The sequence below is a fragment of the Macaca thibetana genome, chromosome 9, assembly GCF_024542745.1.
Source record: "Macaca thibetana thibetana isolate TM-01 chromosome 9, ASM2454274v1, whole genome shotgun sequence".
In the NCBI taxonomy this organism is placed as follows: Eukaryota; Metazoa; Chordata; class Mammalia; order Primates; family Cercopithecidae; genus Macaca; species Macaca thibetana.
The window spans coordinates 256,794-274,908 of NC_065586.1; the positions used below are offsets into that span (position 1 = coordinate 256,794).

General features: G+C 47.5%; 1 protein-coding gene across 2 annotated transcripts in view; it reads right to left on the reverse strand.

Moving 5' to 3' along the window:
• Positions 1-1,190: 1,190 nt before the first annotated feature.
• Positions 1,191-18,115, reverse strand: part of DIP2C (disco interacting protein 2 homolog C) — an 840,898-nt gene continuing 823,973 nt past the window's right edge. For both annotated transcript variants that reach the window (XM_050805453.1, XM_050805454.1), the window contains 5 exons: positions 14,684-14,741; positions 12,588-12,662; positions 9,648-9,822; positions 7,707-7,830; positions 1,191-4,306 (listed from right to left, as the gene is read on the reverse strand). In XM_050805453.1, coding sequence (XP_050661410.1) covers positions 4,054-4,306; positions 7,707-7,830; positions 9,648-9,822; positions 12,588-12,662; positions 14,684-14,741 — 685 coding nt within the window. In that variant the 3' untranslated portion in view covers positions 1,191-4,053. The remainder of the gene's footprint in view (positions 4,307-7,706; positions 7,831-9,647; positions 9,823-12,587; positions 12,663-14,683; positions 14,742-18,115) is intronic.

The following is an 18,115-nucleotide window of genomic DNA, read 5'->3' on the forward strand; positions in this document are numbered from 1 at the left end:
TCCTGGTTACTTGGTTTGTACTTGACGGGCCATGGTGAGGGCCCCACGGGAGCAGTTCTCCTGGTTACCTGGTTTGTACTTGATGGGCCATGGTGAGGGCTGCCATCTGAGAAGCGGGAGCCTGTGGAGAAGCATCTCTCCCTTGCTATCTTCTGCTTCTTCCAGTGCAGCCCTGCAGGTCTCACACCAGCTGTTCACTTTCACACACCCAAAGCCTCATTCTCAGTCAACGAGGGATTGTCCTGAATGAAAGTTAGGGGTCAGGGAAGGCAAGTGAAATTTGAACACAAAGGCACTCAGATTACACCTGGTGCTGTGTGTGAAAATTTTAGTTCCATTGATATTTTTTTGTTTTCGAGACGGAGTCTCGCTCTGTCGCCCAGGCTGGAGTGCAGTGGTGCGATCTTGGCTCACTGCAAGCTCCACCTCCCGGGTTCACACCATTCTCCTGCCTCAACACCCCAAGTGGCTGAGACTACAGGTGCCCACCACCATGCCCAGCTAATTTTTTGTATTTTAGTAGAGAGGGGGTTTCACCGTGTTAGCCAGGATGGTCTCCATCTCCTGACCTCGTGATCCGCCTGCGTCGGCCTCCCGAAGTGTTGGGATTACAGACGTGAGCCACCGCGTCCAGCCCTAGTTCCACTGATTTTCTTGTGAACAAACATTTATCTTCATGGAACCACTAGTCTGAAGGGCAGTTGACCTGCTACTGCTTTCCCAAAGACAAAGCCATAAGAATTCTAAGATCTTGGGCAAAAGATGCAGTTTTTGGTTGTCAAATGGATAAAGACAATTTGGGGTGGAACAGTCAAGTACTCCTACTTCTTGACACACTTGTGACCCTGCGACACAGCTGACAGAAAGCATCTGCACACAGGACTCACGCTGTTTGTCCCCAAATTACCAATAATCTGTACACTTACAGCAAATATGAACAAATATATTTCGATATATTTAAAAGAATTAAAAAAAAACATTTCACAAAACATTTGTTGCCATAGGAATTATTTTTAGCAATAAATGCCCCCATCAAAATTTAAACATTGTTCAAAGTATGATTATCTGTACTAAGTAATGCAACAAATTCTGTAAACAGAGTCAGATACATTTCCCTGTAGGAGTCACTTCCTTCCTGGGATTAAAGCTGTCCCAGACATCTTTCCAGGGGACCAATTAAGAAACTGCTATTTTCAGAGCAACAAAAATAAAAGCTTTTATTTGTTCATTTGAATATAAAACAGGCGTTATCACAGATGTACAAAGCGTACTGGTGGTTTAACATACAAGAAGGTTGCTGTCCTTCGCACATAAAAATTTTGTTTGAAACTGTGATTGGTTGAGTACATGAATTTCTCTAACCAGTCACCACACTCTGAAATAACGCTGCTAACATTCAACTGATAAAAGGGACCATCTCCCTTGGGTAAAGTGTCAAGCAGGATTAAATATATATAATAAACAAGCACCATGAGGAATCTGCTCCTGTTTGATTAGGTCTGTGTTTATATGTTCATTGTGTACCCTCTTTTTGTGCAAGTTGATTACACGGTTTTGTCTGACTTCAAAAGCACAAGGTCACAAGACAAACATTTTTTACATTCTCATGAATGATTTATCTACAGTACAATTTCGAATACAGAATGACCCTTCTTTATTGCTGAAACTGGTGGTACTGTCTCCTTTCCTTTTTCTTGCACAACCAAATTTTGATCTCAGTCCACCAACTCTTTTGAGCCTAAACTCTAACATCAGAGTTGACAGGATGCAGAAGAGACTGCTGCTAACTGCCCTCACAACTACACTGCAGCGTCCACACTCCTCGAACATAGAGTTGATTTGGTGACAGTTAAAATTATGTTTGAAGTGACATCTAAATTTGTTTTGCTTCCTGACTTCAGCTGGACCTCAAAGCTGTCCTGCACACTGCAGCTAATGTTTCATAATCAGTGTCTGACCTGAAGCCCCAAACCTACTTCCGTTTAAACAAGGTGGGTGGGTATAGGAAAATGTCTTTTTTTCCCCCTATGTGTGGTGGTTCCCCCCTTAGGAAGCAGAGACTAGGAATGTGTATCTAAAGCATGTGGAGAATATTCACACACAGCAATGAGGCCAAACAATATCTCAAGAATCAAATGGTTTGTGGAGATGGAAGGATGCACCACATATGCAGACAAATTTTTTTAAATGTGCCTTTTTTTTTTTTTTTTTTTTTTTTTTTTTTTACAACAATCAGCCTTGGATCTCAGAAGTCAAACAAAACTCTTTTAGCAAAAGGCTTACTGCTGACTGCATATAGCAAAGGCAGACAAAGACACTGCCCACAACATAAAGAAAGTTAATCTAAATTTTGCCCAGCATCAATCTTAGTCATGCATATCTAGCACCGAGAGCCACTGCAGGGTCACGTGGGGCAGGTACAGAACACATCGTTCTCGCAGTGCAGATGCTCCTTCTTGGACTCCGTGGGCCAATTCAATTTAGAAGTGCACAGGTGAGCTCTGAGAAGGCGTGGCCAGGAGCTGCCAGGGCAGAAACTGGGGCGCACTCATCCACAGGCGGCAAACGACGCAGCTGGAGGACTTCTTGCTTCAGCCAGAGCTCTGGCATGAACCCCCGGGGAACTGTGCTCACCGAGCGAGGGAGCCCCAGAGGCTCACACAGAGCTGGCTGGGTCTTAAGACGAGGGGACGATCACCGATGTGAGTTCCGGACACTTTGTCCACTCCACATTGGCCATCAGAGAGGGAATCAATGCAACCCAGTGCAAATGACCACAGAATCGCATTCCTTTCCGTAGCAAGGACCAACAAAAGATGACACTAACAAAAATGATGAAAAACATTGTGCAACGAATTCTTGCAGCTAAGAAAACAGTGCTATTTGCCAACCTAAAGCCCCTCAGTATCATCAGCACACGCTGGCATAAACACATTCACTGTTGTCCCACAGCAAAGAAAAAAATAGTGCACATTGAGCTTTGAATTCTTTCACCATCCTTGAGATGGCAGTAATTTCACTTGCTGGTCTCTGGTTCTAGAAGAAACTTTTAGACAGGGCTCCTGTGGTCTGTGACTGCTGGCAACAGCAGAGTGGATGTGAGTACGGGGGGCACACCATGCAAGTGACAAGTTCTGCGTCTTAAACTTTAAAATCTCCTTTGTTCATTAGTGAATTTATATTTCATATATATATATTTGTTGTGATACTATCCACGCAAGATAATACAACACTTTTTTATATTAGCAAACATTACAAGACTTTAATATTCTTGAATGTTTTTCTCTTTTATAGTTCTAAAGAGATCAAAATAAATTAAACGTTTTGTACATAATTACATATTGAGGAAGTTAACTTATTTTATCTTTTTAGTTTAGTACAAAGATATTTGCAAGATAATTGCCGAAATACACCTTATTTATAATTTCTTCTCATTCTATACTAACTTCAAAGGCCATATATCAGCGTTTGTTTCTTCAGCACATTTCTGACAAAGAAAGCTGCTATAATCTAATTGGAAGGTGCTATTTGGAAGGTTTTCTCGTACCTCAAACTTCCCTAAAAGGATGAGATCTAGCAATGGCTTAAATTAGTAACAGATCCATGTCATTAAGATTTCATGACACATTAAAACAGAGAAAACAATTCTTTGTCACACTACATAAATTGTTTAAAAGAACCCATTTGGAGGGCAGGATATTTTTTTAATTGCTATTTCGGCTTAACAAAATACCACATTTACGAAGAAAGCACTTATTATCCAATAATTAAAAAAGAAAGAAAAGAAAAGAAAGTTTTTGAAATGGGCTTTTCCAACGAACTGAAGGCAGTAATCCAAAGTCCTTCTGAGCGAAATTCAGTGGTAAATTCACATTTCACCCCCACGCCGATCGTGGCTGCTGTGAGAAGTCCTCTTCCTCCTCCTCTTCCTCCTCCACTCTCACCACAAAAGGCTGCATTCTGGTGAGTGTTGCCCTGTGTCTGCACGCTTCAGTGGACACGGAGAACAATGTCTACATCTCTAGAAAAGTCCATGGAAGCCAAGAGACGAGACTACATGTTGTAGGCCACATAGATGGGGTCTAGCTGGTCTGCCAAAAACCCGTCTCGCAGGTGCATGCGCTGCTTCTCCCCACGGGAGTTGATGGGGATGACGCCGATGTCCACCACGACCACCACTCCGACGATCAGGTAGTGTTCCTCCAGGACCACGTTGGTCACCAAGGGAACCAGGTCCAAGGCTTCTTGCTCTGACCCATCCAGCTCAACCACAACCACCAACAAGTTTGTCCAGGTAAACACAGCACTAAAAGACAGAAAAGAAAGCCAACATTACACGTTTATTAATGCTTTATTTAATAGCTGTGGTTTCTTTTCGAAGTTCCACTTGGCTGTCTCCAACCTGCCTGAGCACTCCCGACGGTCTCCTCTGGCCTCTCCATGTCCTCCATCTGCCGCCCACTGATCGTTCCCCACACAGATTTCTGGCGACAGCACGGATCGGTGTTTCCTACCAGCTTCTCCCTCGGTGGCTTCTGCGAGGGTCTCACCGTCTTCCTGAGTTCCCGTTTCTAGTACAGGCTCACTCCACCCGGCTAGCAGAGTCTGTGTTCCAGGGCTGCCTCTTTGCTGCTGCCTGGAGGACCAATGACCCACTGCCGAGTGCAGCGTGCCATCAGCCTCTGCCCTCAAGGCAGCCCTGTGCCTCCTGCTTCCAGACCCCAGCTCTGCGGCTGAGAGGCGTGCGTGCAGAGGCCTAGGGCATGGGTGCCTACTCTTCTCTGTCTGTGCGGTGCGCCTGAGTGGGAGGTGTGTTTCCCAGTCCTGGCGCTTGTGCTCAGCATGGAACCTAGTCAGCCTGTGTTAGGGAGGTGAATGACGGTGGAGGCTCCAGAAGGGCTGGATGTGGGGGCTTTTCCTGGCGTGCCTGTGTCATTGCAAGGACGGGGACACACCTGGGCTGGCCCTTGGGTCCAGAGGATAAGAAACACATGGAGAAGAGCCACCAGTCCTGGGCCCAGCCGAGCTGCTCGCCCCAGCTGAGCCAGCCCCTGGAATGCAGATGTGGGGACATCGTAACAACTCTGTCTAAAGCACTGAGCATGAGCTGGCTGCCACACCGTGGCTAACCCAACACTGAGCGTGGGCTGGCTGCCACACCGTGGCTAACCCATGTGCAGGGGTAAGTCTTCTGGAATGTGGAAGATTCACTCAGAAATGTTTTATCTGGAATCGAGTCATCTTTCGGCAGGACAGGCACCAGAGTATGTAGTCTATCCAACTGGCAGAAGCAAAAACCTGGTGCTTTAAAGGATATAGGGCTGGCTTTTGGAACTAGCTGTTTAAGGGCCCCAATATTCACAGAGCCTGGTACTTGAGGTCTGCTTGGCTGAGGAGGCCAGACGGTTCCCAGGCAGAGGGGGCTGGATGGAGACCAGGCTCCAGGGCTGCTGGTATCTGCTCTCATGCGCCTAACACGTTCTATTGCAGCTTGAGGCAGGAGGTATTTTGGGAAACTCACTATTGTTCTAAGTGTGAGAGTAAGTCAATTAGGAAAATAACACATATTTTATTCAGTATGGCCAATCTATGTTAAATTGACAGGGAAAATTGGAGAATTTTCCTGGAAATTCTCAATAGTTCTCCTGGATTTTGCTTTGTGACTGCCGCACGCCTATGGAGCATGCTAAGAACTTTCCGAGCAGACGTGCTGGTGCTGAATTCCTGTCATACTGCTCCTGGTGATGTCAAAACGCTGCTCTACACGGCCCATGTGGGCCCACATTGTGAATCTGTGATATCACAGATACACACATCTCAGGAACATTGGGTCTACTTTTATTATGGCCTTTGGAATTTATGGAATAGTCCTGGAGTATCCGAATCAGCTTGGCTCTCCGGAGGTAACAGAGCTGGCCGAGGGTGTGCTTGATCTGCTATCTCCTCTGGGCTGCCAGGGACCTAGGGGGCGGTGCCAGCGACTCTCAGAGCCTTTCCAGGAGCTGTGCACGCTACTCAATGCTGAGAACAATTGATGAGAAATGAGAAAGTTTGGCTTGAATTTGGCAACATGGAGAGTCCCATTCTGCAACGCTGGGTGACACAACCACGTTTCTCAGCATGGAGCAGCCGACGGTGGCCGGAAGGGCAGTGCAGGGAGGCTGGGAGAGGGAAGGTGGAGCAAAGCAGTTTGTATCTGGATCATCTCAAACATTCAAAAGTCCACTCAAAGGACACCGTGTGGGCAAGGGGCATGTGAGCCCCTGACCAGGTGAGGGACAGACCCAGTTCGGTGGCCACATGGCGGGTAACAGCAGCGACACTTTCAGAACAAGGCCCAGCACCACGGTCTAGAAGCCCACAGAGGGCACCAGCGAGGCCCTCGATGCACACCTTTTAGCGGCAAACCAGACAGAAATGCTTGAGGGAGGTAATAGAAGCCAATTAGAATTGTTTTCTTAAAAATAAAAAAACGGAAAGGCTGTTAACTGATATTCGTAGCTATTTAGATGGAAAATAAGGCAGGCCCTGGTCGAGTTTCAGTGCCAAAGTCTTCCTAGAGTTTCTGTCTTCTCTGTATACTCAAGGAGAGAACTGTCAAGGAAATCAACAATTTAAGGAATTTTGTTTTAGAGTAGGCGCTTAGCCAATTTGAACCACAGGATCACTGACAGGTAAGCAAAATGGATCTTGCAAATTCTGCCAAGTCCTCCATGTTCAAATTCAGCGAATGGCAGTAAGTACTAGCCTTTACTGCACCTCAACTAGCTAAGAGGAGGAAGGAACAATCTCAGAACCCATCCTTTCAGCCCAGAAAAGCTGTTCATGAGAGAGGAGAATGCACCTCCCTCAGGGTCTCTGACCTGAGACGGAGACCAGTTTCACCAGGCACCCTCAGTTAGCACCCTGTCTGTTATCAAGGGAATTAACAAGTCTAAAGTCAATGGTGTTGAGTCACTTTTCGGCCTAAATGCAAATATAAGGGCACTGAACAAGCCTGTGACACTCCCCGGCCCTGGCTGACTTAACTCATGGCACTCCAGCATCCAATCCACTCCCACACATCAGAAGAAAATGCTGCTGTATTTCCGGCAGCACCGTGGACATACTCAGCACGTCACGACAGATTAAACGGGCCAGAGAGACAAAGTCCCAGCCTCCAAGTCCTCACCTGGCCCAGAGCAGAGTCTGCCCCAGGCAGCAGGTGCGACGCACACACCTTCTCACTGTCAGCCTTGGTTTAACTCAAGCAATTCTTCCTTTGGAAGTCTCTTCTGGGGTCTGGACAAACGCTGCCTCTCCTTCTCACCTAAAGTTTTCCCACGTCTCATGTTACTTACAGTTCCCAAGTCAACAGTCATAAAAGTATTTTCTGTGCCTACATATGTGTGAGGTTCATTTTTTTCCTACATCATGCTTTTGTAAATTAAAAACCAAACAATTTGGCTTCCTGGAAAACATTATCAAGTAGTTTTCATGACAATAGAAGTCTATCATTTTCAGGTAATATATGGTACATTACCTCTATGTGTGGAGTGTTCTTTTGTTACTTTAACCCCAAAAGATAAAGGTTTATAGTCAAATGCTGAATTGCACTCCCTTCCCTACCTTAGCAAAACTCTCCTCTGCCGCCGTGCCCTCCACATCCTCAGTGCTTCACAAACTCAGCTCCTGATTTGGGTACAAGCTGCAAGCTCACGACTTACCATTCCGTAACGCTTTTATGGGCTCTGATGACCGAGGTCTCAATGTCGATCGGGTGGTACCGCATGCCCCGCAGCTCCATGGCTTCGTCCAGTGCCCCGACCACGTAGAGGGCATCGTGGCGCTCTGTGGAGGAATGAAAGCCTGTGTGAGCTTCCCCAAAATGCTGCTCAAGTCACTTTCCTTCTTTTCTGAAAAAAGATTAAAAACTACCCACAAGTGAGACAGGGACGCCAAGGAAGGGCCTCATGGATCCAGGGACAGTTTGCTTCTTCTGCTAGGGAGCTCCTTGGCAAGTGCCCGGCTTGTGTGTCGGTGCCCCACAGCTGGCTGCAAAGACGCCATGCTCCCTCTACACTTGTTCTTTGGGAGAAGACCTTTCTTGGCTCAGCTTCGATATCCAGTCAACTGCCTGATCACATGTTCACCGGGAGCAACTGAGGGGTGAAGTCAGCACCCAGTGGTCTGAGTCCCATGGACCCACCGGCTGAGGCCTCGTCTGCCCAAGGTCACACAGGATGCAGCAGTCACAGACCAGCTCCCTGACTCCAACCCACACGTGCTTCTCTGCGCTATTAATTCTGTGTCTAAGTGGGAAAAGAATGCGTAGCTCCTGGTCATGTTCATGAAGATTTCCTTAGCTCACAGAGCCATGAAATTTATTTCTATCCTTCATGCAAACCTCGGAATAACGACAATGACAACCAGTGGTCAGGTCCTATCTTTCCTTAATAAGGAAATGTCCTATATTTTTATAAGGTAGTAAGCACAGTAGGGAAAATCTGAAAGGCATGATTGACATATAAAATAATATGAGATAAGTACTTTCTAATTTAAATCAGACAAAGAAAGATGGAGACCCGGACTCGGCCTCTGCCCCCCACAGCAGCTTTGCCTCTTCTCCAGGGGCAGGGACACGTCCTTCAGGGTATCCCTGCTCCCAGGACACGGCGGGAAGTGGCTTTCCTGGCCTTTCTCTAGGATTATAAATTGCCACCAGCTTTTGCATCTTCCAGGAACCTCAGACAGCACCCTCAAACTAGTCTACAATTTCCCACAATGCAAATGTCATGCCAGGATATTTTTGTATGAGTCCTAAATGTAGCCCTTTGGGCCAGGCCATCGTAGGGATGTGAGAGGCATGTAAGGAAGCCTTGCTGATGTCTAGAAACTCATCTCCCTGGGGTTTTGGTCAGGCAAGATCTCACCAGGAACCTCAACTGCCATTGCTGTGAAACAGCCAAGTCCTGCCTCTACTTTTAGCAGACTAAGGAGGTGAGAAAGGATTCCTGAACGAGCAAAGAATTAACTATGCGAGTGCACTTTTACTCCTCCGTGTCATGAAATACCCCTGGCCTCACCCCGCTCTCCTCTGATGGGGCAAAGGCAATGCTGTCCACACTAGGCACCAGCATCAGCAGCACCAGGCCCTGCACTCTGAGGAACGCATGGGCAGAGACGGCCAGCCACCAGGGCCCGAGAGCTTCACGGCCTCCTCTTCCCAGACAGGGGCAGATCCAGTCCTAGAAGCAGCAGCGTGCACGTTCCTGCAGCCACTGGGCCGGCTTCTGTCTCGGATGGACCCCGTGGGAGCAGGCAGCCTTCAGGCTTGCTGAGGAGACTCTGTGGGCTGAGACGTCGGGCACTTTGCTGTGGGCGACACGGCAGCCCGTGCTCAGCAGCCGCGCCCCTCCCCGATTTTCAGTCAGCATTTGGTTCTCAGGACAGGACACGGTATGTGATGTGCAGCTCAGCTTGTTGGACACATTTGCATCTTGCCTTCCTCTCTTCTCTTAAACTCGGCTCTTTTCGCACTAGGTTGCAGCTAGCACATGTGTCCTCCTGGGTTTGGCTGCCATAAACCTTGGGAATAGCTTCTGTATCTAGGGGAGCCTAACCTCTCTGCCCATCTGTGTGGGGGGCCAGCCAGCCTGGACTCTCACCTCCATTTGCATCTGTGAGCTCAGTTCTCCGCAGGAACCCCAAGTAGCCTGTGCGTGCCCAGATGGTCTGGGTGTCTCCAAAACTTAGTCTTGAGTTGAAGTGATCCGACTGGAGGGATTCATCTCCGTAAATAGTAAAATAACCGCTGGCATTGTGGGCACTGTGAACCCAAATCTGCAAATGGAGGGAAATTTCACTGTGGGTGACATTATTTTATCTCCAGGGAAATGAGGCTACAACTACTTTGACAATTCAATAAATTATATTCAGTGATATTAAAAGTTTCCTTGGACTGAATAACCAAGATGTTAATCTCATTCAGGTTTCTGGAGACACACACAGAGGGTACTGAAATAAAGGCAGTCTACCAAGTTTGTGGCCAAGCAACCAATCAAGCCATCCATCTACGGGGAACTTATTAAAGCAGATTAGATGAAGATTTAACAAATAGCTTTTAAAAATATACACATCGAATGAACAAAGTCACACTAGATTCCTTCGCTTTTCCAAACGATTGTTTCTAAAGAGCAAGAACAATGTTGAAAAGCTTTGAGATTCATTTTCTCACTTCACCTGGTGAGCTTTCTTCTGGACACATAATGCAAGAAAACCACACACCAAAAAACCAAACCTAAGGGATGAAGGCACAAAACACCAAAAAACGGCAACAAAAATGCCTGATGTCTGACATTTGGGAAAATAGGTAAGCAAAGACTGGTATGGTGAGTCAAAGCCATAGCCACGTGGATTACGTAGAACCATGGACAGGGCTGGATAAAAGCAAAACCAGGTAAGTTCCCCAGATGCCCACGCAGCTGCATGCAGCTGTGCCCACACAGCAAGGGTCAGGAGACGAGGCCTTTTAGGCTCTGGAGTGTTTGCTGTGGAGACATTCTGGGCTTGGCTGTTTCCATTATTTTACTGACAATGAAAAGCGGTCAAGTTCCGGGAAGTCAGAAACAGGTTCAGTATTGCACCCACGTCCCCAGAGCAGCGCCTCACAAATGAAAAAGTGAAACTGAGAAAAAGAGAGTGCACCATCGGATCAGGGAAATGACAGCTGTCCTCTGTTCCTTAACACAAAGAAAATTCTCATTAAGGCAACTGAGTATTACTCAGTCATAAAAAAGGAGGAAATCCTGCCATGTCCAACAGCATGGATGAACCTGGAAGACGTCATGCTGAGTGAGAAGCCAGAACAGAGGAGGACAAATACTGCACCACCTCACTCATGCGGAATCTAAAGAGCCGAGTTCACAGAAGCGGGGCGCAAACAGTGGTTACCAGGGGCTTCAGAGTGGCAAGGGGGAGATGACGGGCAAAGGTGCCAACCTTCAGTTAGAGGGCGAATAGGCTCTGGGGAGAAAATGTAGTGTGGTGGCTACAGTTAATAATACTGTATTATTTACTTGAAATTTGATAACAGAATAGATCCTAAACGTTCTCATCACACACACGCAAAATGTGAGGTGACGGATAATAGAACCAACTCGGTTGTGGTAACTGTTTCAAAATATGTATATACATCAAAGCATCACAGTGCATTCCTTAATTTATACAACTTTCTCAATTAATCTCATAAAGCGGAAAAAACACACATTCCCAATAAAAAAGTCACCCTGGAAATTTCGCCAGTTCTGGCCACCCTCAGAGGGAAGAGAATTCTGACCTTGGCCTAGCACCCGTCTCGGGCAGCACCTGTGAGGACCCCCTCCAGGTGCTGGAGAAGCAGGCTCTGCTTCCAGCTTGTTTCTAGGAATGCATTTAAAGGAAACTCCTAAGTGAGAGCAGCACAGAATTTCATCTTCACAATTCTGATCTTTCATGTGACTGAGAGAGGTCAAGTGAGGGGCCAAAAAATGCCCAAGAAGCAAAGCAAGGTGGGACCTGAGAACTGGTGAGGGCTTGCTCATTAGTCAGGTGTTCACCCACATACGTGCAGAAACGTGTTCCTGCATGTGCCGGGGATGTGGCCGGGGATGTAGCCGGGGCTGGGGAGGAGGAGGGCTGGTGCTGCTTATAAGATGCCAGTTCTTAGCATGTCTCCCACATGTGATGCTGGGAGCCATTCAGGAATGGGGGCACCTAATGAGACAGGACAGGTAACAAGGGGAGCGAGGGTGTCCTTGGCTGGACACGGGGCTTGGTCCAGGGCACGGCAGGCCTGGGGTAACCGGAGGGAGGGCACACGTGCTGCCACCGTGGGAGGAAGCTGGCTCCAGACACGCTCTTCTCCAGTGCCCTCTGCTTCCTTGTAGAAGCAGCAAGCTCATCGCCAGAGAGAATGGGGCAGGAGGAGGACGCATGAGGCACGTGGCCTCTCAGACTGGGGACACCCAGCAGTGCCAGGCCCTGCTTGAGATGAGGTGTCAAGAATGGAGACCAAGGCCAGAGAGCTACACGAGGCAGCCTTCTCCAGCTGCATCCTGCCAGCAGCACGGAGGGGCACGGAAGGGCACAGTGGCAGGGAGTTAAGAGCTAGCCAGGGTGGGTTTGTCCAGAACAAAATGAGGCAAAGGTGTCAAGTTCCACTGTTTGCCTTCTGATCTGAAATAAACACATGATTCTCTTGGCTACTGTGTCCTGATGGTGTCGTTTGCACATTACTCCCTGTGGAGGCCTCTGCCATTTTCCTAGTGAAGGACTTCTCAGTAATAAAAGCAGGAACATGGAAAGCAAACTCAAGAACTAAGAAATAAAGAAACTCCGTCCATACACATTATGTGTTTAAATCTTTCCTGAATTATTTCAGGAGAATCTATTATGGTTCCCTAAGGAAGTGCCATTTGTAACTGTGAGCTCTCACGGACTCACTTGAGCCACAAAGCTCACCTCACGCTATTTCCCTGGCAATCATGTGAGCAGTTCTGACGGTGTCAAGGCAAACCGAGGATACATAACAGAAAAGTAACCTGGATATTGGAGGACACTCAACTCACCTCTCCAAGGTGTGAGTCCCCCAGCGGTCCTTTTGTTTCTGGGTTGGCAATTATAATCCGAACCCCTGGAAGTATCTATTTGGGAGAGGAAAAGTCTCTTGTCAATGGAAGGAATACAGGGAGAGGCTACACACAAGCCAACCTCAATTTCGTCTTTATGTAATTTCCTTTCATATGCCATGTCTCTTGGTCTCCATTCTGTTTAGAAAGCAATTAAATCAAAATTATATGCCACAAAGTTATGACCCATTAGACAATCACAGCATGACAATCGCATTCTCACTGTAACTGTTACAATATTGTATGCTGTTATGGTGACCTTAAAATTAAACATTTTGATTGTCATACCTCAATAAAGCTAAAAGAAATCTATTGAAAATCATGAAAACAATTTTTGAAAAAAAACATGGTAAATGATATAACGTTTAACAGAGCCTGACCCTTGCAAAATGGGAATTTTCAGTTGTTTCAATGAAGTTATTTAAGATATTTACATAGATTCAACATTACATCTCACATCATGGCACACGCATGGATGGAGGGTGATGCTTGCAGTAATCGCTGAAGGAAGGGAGTCACAGAGTGACATTTTCAGGGGTAAGCATGGACTCGAAGATAACCCAAAATGCTTTTGGCAAAACGACAGAGTAGGCAGCTGCTTTGGTGGTGCTAGAAGGGAAAGATTCTGTGTCAACTGCTAGTGAAGTCTGCAGGTTTTAATTAGAACGTCCATGTGGATCTCCAGCTCATCTCCACCGAATTTTCAACTCAAGATACTGGGGAACTTTTTCCTGCAGGTAAACATCTTTTACTGTGATGGATGTCAGTATTAAGCATTTTTCTTTTTCTTTTTTTTTTTTTTTTGAGACAGAGTCTAGCTCTGTCATCCAGGCTGGAGTGGCATGATCACAGCTTACTGTAGCCTTAAGCAACCCTCCAGTCTCAGCCCCACAAAGTGCTGGGATTACAGGCATGAGACACTGGGTCTGGCCAGAATCTCCTTCTTAAAGTTTAGCTTAGAAATATCTCACATTCCACTGATACCACTTATATAAGGAATCAAAAGTTTATTCTGGAAATCCTGAAGATAGCCTGTCTCAGATCAGCTCATCTAACATTTACGATTGAGATAAAGGCAAAACATTTTATGGTAAAAACACAGAACATCTTGGAATAGTCATACTGTTAAATCTCACTTAAGTTTGAAATGAGAGTTCAGGGCTCTGGTCTCTGTTGCTGACTATGGTCTGCCAGACTGTTAAGATGGATGGTGAGCACATTCCTACTGTCGGAACCAACTCTGTAAACAATTCTAAGTTGCAGCCATGCAGGCAATTTTATAATAGGTCCAGAAGCAACGTGAGATGCTTTTAGAATTATGTCAACAGAGAAGGAATCTGACAACTGGGGCCAAAAAGGAAAAAAAAAGGTTTATGTATGTTTTAGGTTTAAATATGTTTCTTGCCCTTTAGTGCTAGGAAAAACAAAACAAAACAAAACAAAAACAAAACAAAACAAACCAGCCACTGTGGCAGAAACTACTAGTTGTTCTTGATAACCATTCTTTTCTACTTCCATAGTAATAGATACCCTGATTTTTAGATAGGCCTATAGATATTCAGAATTGATATCTCAATAGTTCCCAACCTTTAGCTACGTGTGGCCATGTGACCACATTCTGATCAATGGAATTTCAGTGTAGGACAGCTTGGGAACCTTCCCTATGGTCTGCATGCTTTGTTCTTTTCTTTTTCTCCTCCTGCTGGCTGGAACGTGGAAATGATGGCTGGAGCAGCAGCAGCCGCCTCAGCTCCTCAGGTGCCGCTGGGAATTGGGCTCCAACGTGCAGAAAGAGGCCAAAGGCACCAGGGCCCGTGCTGGCTTCACGGGGCAAGAGATGCCTATTTCCTAACTTTTACCTGAGGAAAAAAGTCTAACTTGTTTAAAACACTGTTATTTTGAGTTTCTATACTCATGGATATGTTACTTTCAAGTTAGGAAAAACATTCTAAAAAATACATTTCTGAAAACTTCAAAGCTCCTACACTCAGAAGCAAACTGATACAGAAATGCAGGTTTCTTCCTATAATACTTACCTTTCCCGATTCCATCAGGGGCAGGCTATGAGGGGATCCTCTTTCCACTAAGCGAACTCTGCAAACAGAAAGAGAAAATGTTCCTAAAATATTCCTAGATGTGTTTTCTGTCCAGTTTTCCCCTTCACCAATTCACATGAGGTCACAAGCCCGGCAGCTGTCCGGGAAAGTTGATTCTGAGCATCATCCAATGGCAAAGACAGAAGTTGCAAAAAGAACAACCCAGCAGCAGAGGAAACTGTACCCAAAGTAAGGGCCACAGAGAAGACAGATGAAGCCACATCTCTCAAACCTGCAAAATAACTGGAAAAATGACTCTGAACTTAAAGTTACCATGAGTCCACTTAGCATTTTCAAAAAAGGAAAAGAACACAGATTACAGAGCATCCTTGAAAGAGCTGTGGGTCACCCATGACCGTGTCGCCTGGTCCTGAAGCACCGACGGCTGTCCTGTGGGTGGAAGGCAGGGCTAGGTGTGCAGCAGGCGAGAGCCCTCCCAAGACAGCATGTGCATCACAGCCAAAGGAGCAGAGAGAATTGCCGGGCCCTGATGGCAAAGGTACTCAGAAATTAAACTCTTTTACTTCAAAGAATACGTAATGATAATTTAATCTTAAGCACTGCCAAGGAAATCGCAGCGGGTCACAACCAGAGCTTCGGTAACAGTCCTCCCAGGTGCATTATTTCTGTATTTTGAGGTCTTCACTATGGTTTTGCATTTTTACCAAGTGCCTAGTGGACCATGACACTCTTCGTTCACCTAAGGGGCAATTTTTATTTAAACAAAATAAAGCAAAGGAGAAAGTGCTTGAAGGCTTGAAGATGGCGTATCAGAGGACCTGCCTCCCGCCTGGGGACAGGCTGCGCACAGGGGGCCTGTTGGCTCCTGAGACACCCTTCTTACCATCCCCCACTGATGTGTTGTTTTTTAAAGAGACAGGGTCTCACTCTGTCACACAAGCTGGAGCACAGTGGCACAATCGTGGCTCATTGCAGTCTTGACCTCCTGGCCTCAAGCAATACTTCTACCTCAGCCTCCTGAGTTGCTGGGGCTACAGGTGGGTACTACCACATCTGGCTAACTTTTACGTTTTTGTAGAGAGGAGATCTCACTATGTTGCTCAGGCTGGTCTCAAGCTCCTGGTCTCAGGTGATCCTCCTGTCTCAGCCTCCGAAAGTGCTGAGATTACAGGCGTGAGCCACCATGACCAGCCCTCACTGAGATTTGAAACACACCAGGGACCCACTCTCAGGCACTCGGCACCGCAGTCTTCCTCTGTAACTGACAGATGTGCCACAGGAGGAGGATGAAGGGTAGGGAAGGGGCAGGAGGTACCAAGAAAGAGGGCTGAGTGTCACGGGGCCCTGAGGGGCCAGTCCAGTGCAGCCCTCTGCGTGGCATGAGGGTGGTTGCGGAGGGTACACACACCTCCGGGCATGGGGGTGTTCCTGCCCCCACAGGGGGAGGCACCCAGCAGTGTGGAAGGTGGCACCGGCCTGACGTCCTGCATGTGCCAGACGCGTGATGTCAATAAATCAGGGAGCAGCGCAAAGGGCTTCACAGGGCCTTGACCGGCTGCACTGCTCCTGCTGGACCTCGGGCTGTCTGCAGTCAGGGGCACCATCTCCTCTGGCTGTTCGGTGACGGAGGCCACAGGACAATTTCCTCGCACCCAGCCTGGCGCGACTTCTCTGGTTGCTGCAGACGGGAGCAGCCGGTGCCGGGGAGGATCATCTGTGGCGGAACAGGGAAGGCTGGCAGCACTTTCTCTTCTGCAGGAGACAGGAGAAGAGACGCTGGGGGGGCACCTGTGTGCGTCAGCAGAAGTCTGATGAGGGAGGAGGACTCACTAGAGCCATTTCAGATCAGATGAGAACCATTAACTCTGTGGTGTGTCTCAAAGGGAAACCTTGATGCCAGCAGCCGATGAGGACAGCCAAAGAGCTCACACGATTCAAGCTCTTATGGACTATGCCGATAGGCTTGATGGCGCTAACCTCCAAAAATGCCTTACTGGCTGTTTTCACACACAACTGCAAGAAACTAAAGAACTTTTAGGAGCCAGGTAGCATTATGCTAATTCACGACTTGCCATGAGAGAATACCTAGAATTTGTGGTGCAACACAAACGTGCTCTCCTTTGGACACTGACCACGGAGCAGCTCACAGCCAGAGGCGGCACGCTCACACTTGGGATGTCGGCAGGACGTGACCATGTCAGGACAATGCTGCTGACTCCTTCCTGCCGTGCCAGGAGGCCCGCACACGTGCCCTGATCTGAGCGGCCAAGTGGAGTCAAAGCCGGCAAACTGTGGGTTCCAGATAGGGGCTATCTGCTCCAGATGAAGCCAGCAGTAGAGAAGCCAGACCATTCAGGCTGGGGCAGCGGCGAGAAAGGGGCACCTGAAGATGGTGAGGAGAAAGAAAGAACGAGAGGGGGTCAGATGCCCCCACCTCAGCACTACAAAAGCCAGGTGACCAGCCAGGGAGTGAAACTCAGCCAAAACCAAGGGCTGTTTGGGACACACACCATCTCTGTTTCTGCGCCCAGTCCTCAGTCATCTCTACTTCAGGACGTTCGAGATCCTGTCGCTGGCTGGAGTCAGGTGCACAAGGCAGCTCTGGGAGCTGTTGCTATGGGGATGACTTCAGACAGGGTAAGGGGGTCACTCAGGAAACAAGGCTCTTGAGTTACAAAAGCGAAGGGCAAATGCCCCAGGGCTCCGCCAGAGAGGGCCCAGGCTCTGCAGCATTCCCAGATCTTCCTTATCTCCATCCTGTGGGTTTTTACCTTGGCCTGTGCTCACCTACTTAGGGGGCGTGCAGGAAAACAAGACAGGTGAGGCTCCGGGCAGGTGTGTGCTGGCCAGCGCCTTGCCCTCCGGCCGCATGTCCTTCACTCTTTCCGGCCTCTGCCCCCATATTGACCCTCAGCCTCGCGAAAGGAAGCAAGACAGAATCTCAGCTGATAACCTTGTCTGAAGTGTTGAAAACACAGAAGATCATCAAGAATTCTCTCTCTGGTTCATGTGAAAAATGTGTGCTTCATATGAAAACAGGCACAGGATGCTAAATCACTCAGGACGGTCCTGGATGAAAAAGCTACATATTCTGCTAGCAAGTGCCACACAGGAATTCCCTCTTCTACACCAAGGGGAACAATATCCACGCAGCCGAGAGAGGAAAAAAGCTGCCCCTATCTAAGGGCAAAAGAGATGTCTTCCTAAAGAACCAGCAGATGTATTTGTAACAGACACATCAGAGGGCCGATTCCCTCCATGTGCAAAGAACTCAGAAATAAAACCAGGTGATCTTGGTTGTTCTCAAAAGTAGTGTTCTCCACAGTTACAGAGTGGGCTGAGTTAAGACCCAGGTCAAACTGTGCTGCTTGGTGTCGACTTTCTCAGACTGGGGATCACATGCAGGCATCA